The 14189-nt window shown below is 39.4% G+C and overlaps 1 protein-coding gene across 1 annotated transcript in view; it reads right to left on the reverse strand.

Annotated features, from left to right (window-relative positions):
* LOC119646819 overlaps positions 1–12855 on the reverse strand; it is a 38986-nt gene extending 26131 nt beyond the window's left edge. Inside the window, exon 1 of the mRNA XM_038047434.1 lies at positions 12566–12855. Within this exon, the coding sequence (XP_037903362.1) occupies positions 12566–12570 (5 nt within the window). The 5' untranslated portion in view covers positions 12571–12855. The remainder of the gene's footprint in view (positions 1–12565) is intronic.
* Positions 12856–14189: the final 1334 nt, after the last annotated feature.

The raw sequence follows: 14189 nt of genomic DNA on the forward strand, positions 1-14189 counted from the left end.
CTTTAGATAGTAGTGCATGCCAAAAAGACTACTTTACATAGTGCACTATAAGACCAATGATTGCCTATGGGGCGATAATCTGGACAGACCGGAGTCACACACTTTTATGCATCTCTGTCGCTACGGTATTCCTGGAGGTCTTTGTGTGATTACGTCCTTTTCATCTTCACACACAGATGCAAGTGAGGTGGGTGATCTTCAAAATTCCCCGGAAATCAAAGAGGTGGAAAGTTGCCCAAATAGAAAAACAGTTTACATTCTTTCCAGGTGGTATTGACAATGAAGTTTCATTTGGATAATCAATTTTAAATACAGTTCAACAACAGGGTGTGCTGGGAGAGCACAGCAAAAACCTACTGAATAAACCAGCAAATCTGGCATACCAATGGATCCCTTAATATACAAGGTAACCCCTCACTTAAAGAATAGGTACATCAGCCTTTCATCCAAGGAAATACTTGGAAATAATGGATAGGAACTTACCAGTATATTTCAGTGAAAATATACGCTATAGATAAGTATACTTGCTTTAACTTCCAGATCATCTATCTGGTTTAAAATAATGCGATCTTAACTTACAGCCAGGCAGCCATCAAGGCAGTTAGGTCCAACTAGGTGAATTTTAGGCTGGTATGGGAATGCCTTCCATAGAGTCTGAATACTCTGGATGCTGAACACTCTGAATACTCAACGGATGAGCTGCCAGGAGGGGAAATATTTAAATTTGTCTGTTTCATGTCTGGCACAGACACAAACATTTATCTGTCCGATGCCTGAGAAGGACAAAGACATTTATTTGTTTACTGTCTCAGACAGACACAGGAATTTGTTTAAGGCATATATAATTTAATAATAGTGTATATACATGTATATCTTGTAAACAGTCCAAGCAGTATTCTGTCGTGTCGTTCCGAGTACGTATTCGAAACTGTATCGTAACGTGCCTGGTAAATTCGAATGGGCGAGTTGATTGAGATATAATGAAGATAAGATAAGAAAAAAAATAACATCACGAGGCAGTGTGGATTAGGCTTCACAAAGGGGTGCAAGAGAGTTTTTTTTTAACTTTTGGCAATATCTTGAGGATCCTACATCAAGCAGTGGAATTCTTCTAATGAGTGCAACGCAGTCCGTCCTGGTGCAGGCCACGGAAGTATGAGGTGATGCTCTTGACAAGAAGGTCCATCATTAGCGCCTTGCCTAAGAGCAGAGACGGGGAACTTTGCGGGTGATGTTTGCCTATTGCGATATCTTAGAACTGGAATGCAATGCTGATTGCAGGAGTTATTCCCGTTGCCCTCTTTGCTAAGGAATTTAAAGCCATTTACATGCATAAGAGAGGATTGGAGGAGATTGCATGCTCTTAGCAAAACGAGTTAAGAGACAGATGGACTGCGCAGCTTACCGGTTGCTTCAATCCGTGGCTGAATCGAAAGCATGATCTGATTCATTATTTGCTTACCCAACTTCAAAGCGAGCACGGAGGTTTTCAGTATTACTTGCACAAGATTGAGAAGACACGATTCCCCAACTATGTATTTTGCAATGGGGTGATTGATGGTGTCGATCACACCCTTTTCCTTGGGGAAGGATCAGCATATAGGTGGTCGGCAACTTTATGCAGACAGTGGAGAACTATCTTCGGGTAACATTGTCTAAAAGATGCTGAGAAGGCAGAAGGGGTCGTGCTACGCATTACGTTTGGGTTCTTCTTGTTGTGTGGAAGATAAAACTCGACTGGGTTGCAACACTGCACTATGTAAAGCCTGCCAAACGTAAATGCAAATCTGGTGTCGCAAAAGTGTCTCGCAATATTTGCACTTGTACTCATGACCTGTGAGCCTCTTTCTTACCGGATATTAACTGCAATATTGGTGCTAGGTTTTAACGCAGTCTACCGATCTAGATAAGAAGGGGGGTTTCTATGACAAACTGAATACAGTGCAGAAGAGGGTGGTAGTTGATCTGAACACCAAAGTTGCACTCTGGTAAATGTTTTGCTGAACATGTGTTGGATATTATAACAACAACGGTGGAACGCTTTGTCGTTGGTGGCCTTTTAGTATCGCAAAGCCTGTCAGAAGGCAGCAGACGTCTAATCAGATCACCAAGATTATTAGTACATTTAGCGTTTTTTGCTCATATTTTAATCCCTTGTTTAAGAATACGAAATTATCACAAAATTTTAGAAAACTAATTGAAAAATATGCTTCAATCGCAGAAATAGCAATAAATGGCTGTGGTGTATAATAGTAAATGCAAAGCTTATATTTTGCTTCAGAGGATAGTCAAAGCAATTTGAATAGTATTTCAGACTAAAATTTATCCACTATTATTTGCATGAGATCAATAAACGCTTGCTTAACACGGAAGAGATATTTCTTTAATGAAATCAATATGACAGGCACACGAGTTTTGAAATCAACTCAAAATTGGTGCAAAGCACTTCAAATTTCGAATCAATTTTCCGCCTCTGGGGGAGCCGCAAATTGCAGAGGTTACGGCAGCAAAACAAAAATTGTGAGCATACTGTTTTAATACCGGGAAATTTTGCCAAAGCAATTCATTATATTAAGCGATCAATGTTATCAATATGTAGAGATCAATTTCGATCTAGAGTAAAGAAATCTTTGCAACACGAGTTGTTGAATTAATTAACTGATCGCAAATGATGAGGAAAGTTATGTCTGTGATGAAAAATGGTGGAACTAATTTCGGATTGACGATCACCTGATTAAAATGATTTGCCAATACCGTGTGGCGTGCTTCAGCCAGAAGTTGTGAAACTTATCAACTCCTGGTGCCTTCTAATTACCTGCCCTATCGAGGGCTGCTTCTAGTTAGATCGGACATGGTCATTTCGGTGATGGCCTCGCATGAACATGTTCGCTTCAACCACTTCTCCTCCTGATCCAGATCGAGGTTACTTTCCCGACCTGAGTTTGTGAAATTTTCCTCCGTTGGTTCTGGAAGAACAAAGTGTTGTCTGTCCTTCGCTGAAAATTCTTTTGATACCTATGGATGCGATTGAAGTATATTGCAAGTTTCAGCGCCTCGAAGATTTCTTCGAATGGCATCTCGTTGGACAGATGGTAGTTTCCAATGATGATGGCAACGCACCTGTGCACTCTTGGTGATGAATTTCGAAGAAGTGCTTGCGTAACACGGCCAATTTCCTTCCTCAACTTTTTGACTATTTTGTTGAGTCGAAACACCCACAACGGTCCTCCTGCGCATACCTCTGTTATTCGCTCCAAGATAATGATTATTGATACCAATAACCGTGGCAGCTACAACGCAGAGCAGGCTGTGAAGCTCTGTCGCAATAATCTTGCTAGCAAAACGATCAGCCAAAATTCTGTCAGCGGCAGCAATTATGTTGATACTTGCCGAAATAAACTTTAGTTTCGGGATCTTTGGCCCAGGTCTGAGAGCATCTCAGCGTATTCTGTGAATGCGACCTGGGTCAAAGCGTCATCATAAATTGGGTCGACATCCCCAGTCACTAAGCATAACCGTCAAAACATCCAGGGGCGAAGGGCCGCTCTAATGTTTTTGAGCGACTCTTAACCGTGTTGGGTACTGCCTTCGTGCCCCTGGAGTCCCATCAAAAGAATTTGAAATATTATCCCCAATTTATTTTTCACGAATAACGAGGGAATTGTCAGCCTTGCAACAGAGCCCCAATGTTGCAAAGCCCCAAATTTATCTACAAAGTTAGGGAAGGTATTTAGAGGGGAGCTGCTGAAATTTAGTGTAACGTCACTGCAATTCATCCGATAGACGCATCGATTCCTTCACCCCAGATTATGGATTTTATAAGGAGATTTACTCCCCCGGAAAGAAGAAAATAGTTTAGGAAGACGAACGCAAATGGAAACGTTCTGCTTGTCTGCGGCTATTTATTTACAAGGTTAACTTGCGATATTCGTAGCTGGCCCGGTAGGCCATGTTATTATCCGCAGCCCATGACATGCGCCTGTCACTTAGGTCAGGATTAACCTGGTACACCGGGTTATATGTATGTATATGATTAAATTCATTCAGATAATCATTTTTGACTTCTCTCGACCACATGAATCTAATAAGTGCACCTACCACTACGCTACACAACTTGGGAAAGTGAGTGACGTTCTATGCCTCTTAACAAAAAAATTGCAAAAATACACATGTCTCCATCTGACATTATTAAGTTTAATAGCAGTTCAATTATGTACATTGCTCTCAAACCCGAAAACCTGCTGATACTAGTAAATAATGCCCAAGAAATGGATACTTCTCTAAATTACCAACTTTCAGACCTAATATGTCGTATAATAGAAACGAAACGGTAGGGGTTTCCACTACGAATACGGAATAACCTAGTCTTTAATCCGAATACAAATGTACGATTCAATATCAACCCCTACTGGCATAGAGACATTCGTGCTGAACTAATTAAATCAAGCGATTTCTCCATCTAGAACCAAGATCAAATTGCAGACGACTGGTCAAAAACTGATATGTATGCCCTATACACGAAATTACAGAGGCGTTTCACTACCTTATACGTCTTATAAAATCTTACGTGTGTAAGAAGTCATGATCCCACTCTCATTGAACTGAAGAGTACAAAGCAAAACTGGAAGGATAACTAGGTCCGATTCACCAGAATCTAATAAGGCTGCCTACAGAAGATGTGATGTGACCTAAAACGTGCTATCAAAACAACAACAGAAGGTATACAGCTGCCAAAAAAATTGCAACCGATCAGTCAAACTTCATTTCTACTAAAAGGAATGCAAAGACTAGTAGATCCGTTCAAAAGGGATAAATGCAATCCTGGGTATCACGAAAATTCACGTAGATTGCACTTCATGAGCCCACGGAAAACATTGAGAAGGCAATGTCCTTCCTTCAATTGTGCTTCAGTCACGACGATTTGTGAAACGGCCAGATAACATGGAATCGATTCGCCCTTAATCAGTTGGATCCATCACATGCTGAAGTAGGGAACCACATAGTGGCCGAATGAAATGGGGCTCTTAGAGGCTACCCGCAGGGAGCGGTTCTCTCACTTCTGATATGGCTGCCACCTTGCTATGGTTTCTGGAGAACACAAAATGTCTAAACAAAGCATTTGCGGACGATTAATCCGTAATTCGGCTGACATTCCACAGTGGGTGCTTCCGCAACACACCCACGGTGAACGCTAGTAAAAATCAATTTAGTGCATGCATGCATCATCTGATGTCGATACTGAACTTTACTAACAGCAGAAAGCAAGGAATCGGTTACCTAAATATTAGTGGAGTAATGAGCACAATGCTGACCGCGGCACTTGCATCTATCCCAAATCACTTTCTTTTGGAGGTAGAACGGGAAACAGTTAGCGACAAACATAGGCTCAGTATCATTGACATATGGAAAAGTCTTTTGGAATTACAGACATAATAATCCTGACCGATTGGTTAGTCATGAAAGGTGGACCGGGCTCAGTCGTAATTTTGGAAAATGTGATTATGGAGCTGGCCGACTTCTTGGGAAAATGCTGACTAACATTCTAGGAATGTTTCAATGTTCGCAACAAAAATGGAGGGGTCGCACTCATTGAAACCGTTTCGACAGTCGGGTAGCATTGTCAGCGCTAAACAGCTTTAACATAGCAAGCTAGTTGATGTTCAAGAAATAGAAGCATAGAAAAAGTTGATTTCCTGTCGGAAGGCTACAATCTTTGTGAAATTTTTGTTCGCAAAGAATCAGGCACTCTCTGCCTCTGGAAAATGTACTCAGATTCGTAAAAGCCTTTGAACGCCGCAGGTAGGAAGCTACTGGATAGGCCTAATAAAGATTTAAAACCTTAGAGTTGCGGCTTCATCCACCAAACCAAAATAAAACTAACTAAGTAGAAATTATAAACCATGGAATGCAATTTGCCAAATGACCGCAGCATTACCGTTATTGAAGCATTTCCCACAATATGTTGAGTTTATTACAGCGCACATCCCCAAAAGAAGTTATTCATTGTCATCTGATAAGTCCCAACCTGTTGGTGAGCTTTAAAAGACTTAAAATCTTCACAATCACCTGAAGAACGTTATCATAAATACGGCCACAAACATACTTGGACCCAGCCGCGAAAAGAGTCGGAACGGCTGGTTTGACGATGAATGTAAGCTAGCAACGGAACGGAAGAATGCCGCATATCGACGCGGGCACGCGCGGCGACTTATCATGTACTCCGGCGAGCGGAGAAGCGACTTCACAGATGGAAAAAGGAAGCCTGGGAGAACCAACAGGTCTGTGAACTCGAAAAGTATAGGGGGCAACCGCACCAGTCGCGGAAATTTTACCAACAAGGCTGCAGGATGAAGCCTTATATACTTCGATACTCATCCTGTCGAGACAAAGAGGGAAATCTTATTTACAACTTTGTGGGAATGTTGAGGCGATGGGCTGGGTACTTTGATGAAATGCTGCGAACACGAAACATTGAAGAAGCAACCCGTGTAATTCATCGGTTTAAAAGCCATAAGTCACCAGGAGCCGATAGAATTACAGCGGAACTAGTTAAATATGGGAGTGACCAACTACATCCAGCTGTTCATCAACTAATGCGTAAGTTGTAGGATCAATGCCATTGACTGGCTGAGGGCCATTATCTATCCCATACATAAAATGAAAATACCACGCAGTGCAGCAAATATAGAATTATTACAATGCTGAGTACCATCTATAAAATATTCACCACTATCTTGCTAGGTGAGATAGATTTCATAATACCAGGACATTTTAGGACCTCACTAAAGAAGCTTCACTCCAGGCAAATGAGCAATATTAGATTTTCTCTCTGCGTCAAGCGATGGAAAAATTGTTGGAATATGGACATTAGTTATACCACTTTTTCGTTGAATTCAAGGCCGCCTATGTTACCATCGCCAAGGAAAAACGATACATGGCCATGAGAGAATTAGGTATGCCGACGAAGTTGATGAGACTAACTTGGCTAGTCCTGACCAATGTGCGAAGCCAGATAAGATAGGGACCATTCAACACCCATCAACTAACCTATGCTGACCATATCGACATCGTAAAAAGAGCAGCCCGACATGTACAAACTACCTTCATCCAGATCAAGCAGGCGGCCCGAGCTCTTGAGCTGCATATGAGTGAAGGTTAAATGAAATACATGATGGCAACGTCCGCCCAAAAACTAAAGAAACAACCACATTAAACAGCATTGCTCAAATGAGAACAATAAAGATAGGAGACTACAACTTTAACCCTTTTGATAATTTCTCCTATTTAGGGTCGGAAATCATGTTGGCTGCCGACAAAGCCCATTTCCGCTAGAAAAGTCTCACCATAAGGTCAAAGCCTTTACTGAGCAAAGCGTAATTAAAGTGGCTTTTTGACTTTGCAAATATAAATTAAGAATAAAGAGTGAAACTCTGCAACAGCACAGCTACCAAAGTTAAGTTAAGAGCTCTTCAGAGGACACAAATTAGTCCTCAAATAGGCGTATGTGATACAGTTTATCATCAACTACCCACCCACCCATCATATACATAAATGTGTATAGAGGAGAAAATTCTTTAGCCAGAGTTGCATTACAATTTTGGGGCCATAACTAAATTAGATCGAAATTACGATTAAATCGTTCACCCCCGTGAATCAGTCGAGATACTAACCGCCAGAAAAACAAGTTGTGTATCCCACAACCTTATATCTGTACCCAACGTTAGCAAATTATTATCTTCATTCTTCATCTAAAGACAATATATTTAAGACATTGGATTTAAAAAAAAATTATTTCCTTTTCACTAATTACGTCCATGCATAATTTCCGGGTTTCAGATAGAAACTCTCAAGAACGTTTCAATGACTGATTGTATTTAAGAAGTTTCTTGAAAGTGTTAAAAAAATATGAAGTAGGAACAGTCTATGTATTATATGTATCTTATTTCACCACTAAATTACCATAGATATAAAACATTTCAATGCTAAATTATTGTAAAGGTTCCGAAAAAGGTTCCACCAAGTGGAATAATTCACTATTGGAAAATAATGGTTCTTGAAAATGCCGTGCACAATGTGGATACCAATAAAACATTGCAAAAAAGCCCATAAAATTCTAAATTTGTAATTACTCCACTCGTTTATGATCCGCTGGGAAACCAAATTATCTTCCCAGCTAACAAATCATTCCTAAATTTGCATTTTGGTCTATTATGGTACCAGTTGACCTCACGTTTTTTTCGATAACGAAACCCAAGTACGAAGGAGCAAAACTGGGGGACTTGCGAAATTCCTAAACATGGCCATCATCTGGGCATGATTTGCTTTCATAGTTTTCTGATAAATATTTTTTCTTCACCGGAAAAGCTTTCATCACACATCAAAGACTAAAGGAGCTGGCGAGGTGCGTTGCTTTGTTTCGGCCGCATTTTTTCGTGGAACCGACATTTTCATTTCCAGCTGAAATCGAAACTTTAATTAGACTTTATGAAATTATGATAATAAGGCGGCCCGGTATGGCGATGTGAAACTCAGTTTGATGCTCTCAGAAAACAAGCCGTTTTGATTCAGTTGTGATGAGCAATGGCGCTATTGTAGGATTGAAGATTGTACATGGATTGCATCAGGGTGCATTGTTTGGTTGAACGGGTCATGTGAAAAGTCAGGCATTAGAGGTATTTTATGCATAATTCACTGAAGATGCCCGCATGAGATGGAGCCGTTGCAATGATATGTCGGCGTGGGAAACCCAGTATTGCGTTCCGAATTGGAGCACAATTTCCTGAGTCGTTTTTGAGCATTTCCCAGAAGACTGATGAGGTGCGAAAGTATAATTGCAGCATTGATCTTGCTTTCCAGCAATTATGCAATATTTATTTTTAATCTCTCAAAATTGTCAACTTTGGGAAAATAAAAATGCAAATGGAGTCATTAAGTCAAGGTTGCATGTAACCATGAATAGAGAAAAAATATAAATTCAACTCAAAGGTAACTTAGCTAGTTTCATTACCATTTTTATAATTTCCATGATTTTCAATTAATTTTTTATAGACATCACTTCGCTTCTAAAGTATGGATGAAACTTAAGGATTAATATAATACCAGTCAGAGGCCGGAGACTGAATGTTCCGGAAAAAGTTTTGCGGTTTCTTATATGAGCAACTTTTTGTGTGGTTTGTTTTTAAAAAAAAAAAGTGACCTAATATATGCGGCTGTTAATTATAGAAAGTATGCAAAACTTTCCAATATCGAGGTCTATATCATGGTTTGCATTTTTATTCTTTTACTCTGTACCCTTACATTCATCTTAAGGGGCCCCAACAATTTTCCAAAATGTAGTAACATAATAAATATGCGAAACACCGTATGTGCCCGATAACAGGAAAAAAATTAAACCATTATTTTTGACATTATTAGATTTTAACATTTTATAAGGATTTGAGTATAATGAATAAATAATCGACAGGATCATGGTAGGCTGAACGTGCCACCACTGAACCGCTTGGTAAAACCAGAAATTAATACGCTAAATGATGCGCTAGACTTTAATATATATGTACATCGATCATCCATTCCTGATTTCGAGAATAAAGTGTTGTGATTACTAATCAATGAAAGAAATTTTATGTGTTTTGTATTCCTAAAGATCTCTGGAACTAGAAATTTTAGGGGGTATTATGCCACAGGTGAGTGGGGCGAACGTAATGTGTTGCTCTGTATCACAACAGTATAACATGACATTCCACCTTCAATGACTAGTTACCGTAACAGGTAGATATGCTTCTCGAAACGAAAATGAAATAATCTTTCGGAAACCTTCTTGCCGAGTTGCAGCAGAATTAGATTTTTCCCAGAGAGCCGAAAAAGGGAATGATAGCTAAGATTCCGAAAAAGGGCACCTACCTTAAGCGCGGCAGTAGCGGTATTTGCGTACTCCCTGCGGTCGCAAAGATAATAAATGAAATTGTCGGCAAAGGACACCTCGAAAATTTCATCGACAGAGAGCAATCCGGTTTTTGCTCTGTCTCCTCCTGCACTGACTCCATTAACACAGCAAAGTTTACAGCGCTATGATCAAATGGCTGGGATTAAGGATAAATTCAACTAAAACCAAGATTTTCAGGCTGAGGGGTCATCGCACATTTTCCATCTGTATTGATGGGTAGACCATGGCAGTCGTGTATCAGTTTGTCGGCCTTGGTAGAGTTTTTGTGAATGGTGGCAACGAACTGAATGTTACTCGATATATCAATAACGTTAGATTCGCTTTTGCTGTTTCATCTAAAATCTGGAAGAACGTGTACAACAACACTGACATCAATTTAAGGTTGTTCTGCTCCAACTTTTTCTCTGTGCTGCTATATAGGAGCCTGCTATATAGTTACTTGAATGCTCCGAGCTTCTATTAATGCCGATCTCCGCCATGTTATTATTAGTGCTCTGGTACAGCACAAGCTTGAAAGGAGAATCACGCCAGGTATCGATATCACAATAACTCCATGAATGCGACATGCAATATCGCCTACTATCCCACAATAGCCCGCGAGTGAATCGAACTGGAAGGACGTGGCGTAGGACAGTATAGGGTTAGTGTAGCCCGCTAGGGAAGATGTACAAGAGCTAGAATATCTTTCAAAAAACCGCAAACGATGGCTCATTAGTCTGATTAATGGAGTATGTCCTATTTAGAATATCATGCCAACGTCAATGTTAAGAGAAAGCGATTGACAAGAGGAGCACCACGCTTGTATATTCATTAACAGTCAACAGTATTCTTCATCGAAAAAAATATAACAAGCAGTTTCAAAATGCTCTCTCTCTCCCCATAACAACTTATCATCATTGAATAGTGTTTAAATACTTCATTTCTAGACTAGACTGTGCACCAGGATGCAACTCGATCAGTGTCTTGTTATAATGAATATGGATTGCTGTTAGTTGGGAGCCGCTTTCAAAAAGGATACTGACTACGAAATGCCGTTCCAAAATGAGGAACATTTCAAAGTAGTTTATGAATTTCTGCTATTTGCACCATTCTTCATTGCTAGCAAAAAAGGAAAGCCTCGTGTTTCAGAGATTTATGGAAATCTTGGGTCTCAAAACACAGTACTAAGAAAATTTAAGGGAAAGTCAGCTCCAAGAACATGAAGGGGAACAACTTTCAACCTCCAGCTCCAAAGGCCCGTATTCCACAAGCCTCGAGGAAGCTCTTCTGCGAAGTATACAACTGTTAATTTCATGGTGAACAAAAAAGTCACTTATAAAACATTTGTGGTGTTCAATGCAGAAAAGGATAGTAACTCTTCCCTACAAGGATATAGGAAGGAAGCAAGGAATATAAACTTGCGAACATGAGAAATGAGAAACTGTTATCACGTCTAGAAAGCAATTCGAAAAGGGTTTTAAAGCCGGAGTCGTCTATTATCTGAATGATTTCTATGCAACTTATCGATTTAAAAGTGCCCTTTGAACTTACAATTCGAATGCTTCATTTAGGCATTCTGAACTCATTGAGTAATTACACTTTATACCCCACAATCCTATTAGACGTCTTGGCTTTGGAAGCAAAACGAACTTATTGGCGGCAAATTTCAGAACAGAATCCTTTAAAACTACTATTTGAGCCGCAGACTGGTGTTTATGATCTTTAGGTACTAAGCAAAAACTAAGAAACATGGGGTGTAAATTATGAGGATTTAAGTCCGAGGACTCAGCACCTGCCCAGGTTGCCTAATGTTTAAATTTTCTATGGACAAGGATTGATTCTATGAACAAAGTGGCATCGACGTAATCAAGCCTACCTCCCCTCATAATTTTTCAAAAACACACTTTTCCTATTATGAATTTCTGAATCCTAACCAAGAGTTTTATGATTTTTTATACCATATATTTATCAGTAGTTGTGAATTTTGATCCGATAACTTTCCTCCTTTTATTGTTTTACTGCAAAAACCCACAGCATTTCGGGAACCATTTATTCCCTTCTTCAATACGCGTTTTTTTTACGGAATTTTAGGAGAATGACGATTTATTTACATTGAAAAATATTCACATAAAAATAGCCAAACATAAATATTTTAAACGAACTCAACTTGGACCTCCGCACTGACATCAAATTGTTTATGGTGATAAACGTTGTAAAATATAGTAAACGGTTATTTACTATTATAAAAACATACAGGTTTATGGCAGCTCTTAAGCACTTAGCTCCAAACGTCTTTAGTAATGAAGTTTTATTCAATAACGCCATGGCGAACCCATCATACCTTTAGCCATTTGACGTGACTTGATGTTACAAAAGAGTGTTACAAACAAACGAGATCTAATGGGGTTGTTCTGAACAAAGGAAGGAGGCTTGAGGTATTACTGGAACCTGACGGAGAGTGACTCATTTGTTGTAATTCGTGACTGATATTCGTAGGTTGCAGTGCACGGCCGTGCAGTAGTACCCACAACTAATTGAGTAGTAAGTTACCGAAGATGGATGCGAAGCTATGTGCATTATCCATGTTTGATGCAGATAATTTACAGTTTATTATAATTAACCAAAATAAGTTGAAATATTTACCGCATCTCGTCAGGATCTTCTTTATAACTTTATTCCAAATTAATGAACTCGCGTGATATAATCCACTTAGTTTGGTTTCTTGCACAAAGTTCACTCCACAACCGCGAACACAGTTTATTCGATATTGGACCTAATAGTTCACGAATGCGTAATATTTCTCAGTAAAATTTATGAAAGGAATGAATGCTTGATATTACGGAATGGATGATTTTTCTGTCCACTAAGTCACTAGACACTGTCCAAACCAAGACAAATCGAACTCCGAAATGAACAGCTTTCCATAGTAATTTTATGTTTTATAGTGAAGACAGTATGAAATTCAGAGGGATTAGTATCGTGCTGCATTCGTAGTCGAAAAAGTGGTAGATGAAATGAAAGAAATGATTCACGTCTTACTGCTCCCACCTAACTTAGGCCGATACCACACATATCTGCATAGCATGCAAGGCTGGAGCTATATTAGCTGGGAACGTTGCACTGCAAGATGGAGTGCAAATACTGTTTGTGAAGCATAATCGGTATTAATTTAAAGAGGTTTGGCTTTGAGAGCTGGTTTAATTGCTTGAAATTTGTTGGCTTGAATGGCACCACAGTGGATCCTATTCCGCTTATTTCACTCTCGACTAGGCTACACAAGCCTCTAACCAATTTCCAACGAGTAGCAATCGAATGTCTTCTTCGGGAAGTATTTTCTTAGTTTGCGTATAATTTACTCGATGCCACCACATTTTTCCGGAACTGAATGGCTTGAAAACTACTACGGACAAGACCACTCACTTTTCAACAGCGTCCATTATGAGGAATCTACATTGTCATGTGACTACCGCAATAGTAATATATTCTATGGAGGTGATCAAATAATTATCTAATTTGTAACGGTAAAATAGAGATGTTTCCAAGATCAATCATGAACACTGAATTTGAATGCAAGCGACGTGATTTCCATGCAGATTTTCCAGCTGTTGTGGAAGTACTTTTATTGTGTTCGGAATAAATAATTCGTAACGCATGAATATGATGATTTGAAGGGGTACGTATCAAGATATTGACCGAATACTAATTGACGCATACTGTAGTTGATGTGCAGTGCAGGTCTAGGTGGATAGGCAGTTTCAATAGACACAATGAATGCAACTATGTTCACGAGAGTACCGTTGGTGGTTTGAATTTGCTGCTTATAGAATAGGAATTCGCACTGGGCACATGCATTTTGCATAATCCATTCATGAATACGCTAAGGCCGAATTTAGAAACCGAGACATCTGTGAATTGCACGCGAATGATAGTGAACTTTCAGAGCAATATTGACGAATAGCGGCACATATTATGAATAAAAATAATCCTGTAATGAAGGATCGTCAACAGCTGCAACAGCTTTCAACCATTAACAATACATTGCTTTGAAAATTTCATTTTCATCCCTGAAAATGTAATTCCGTCTATCACTGATCCTATAACACATAACATGCCAAAATTTTGCAGCTACACTCGCAATTTAAACTGATTATTCAGCTTATAGTAAAGCTTCATTGAAATAAGACCTTCTGACAGTGAAAAGGCTTGGATATCTATCAAAATATAGATAGCGTGGTTGTTAGCCATTATACGCACTGTTCTCCTTAAA

This window comes from Hermetia illucens, chromosome 1, assembly GCF_905115235.1.
Source record: "Hermetia illucens chromosome 1, iHerIll2.2.curated.20191125, whole genome shotgun sequence".
Lineage (NCBI taxonomy): Eukaryota > Metazoa > Arthropoda > Insecta > Diptera > Stratiomyidae > Hermetia > Hermetia illucens.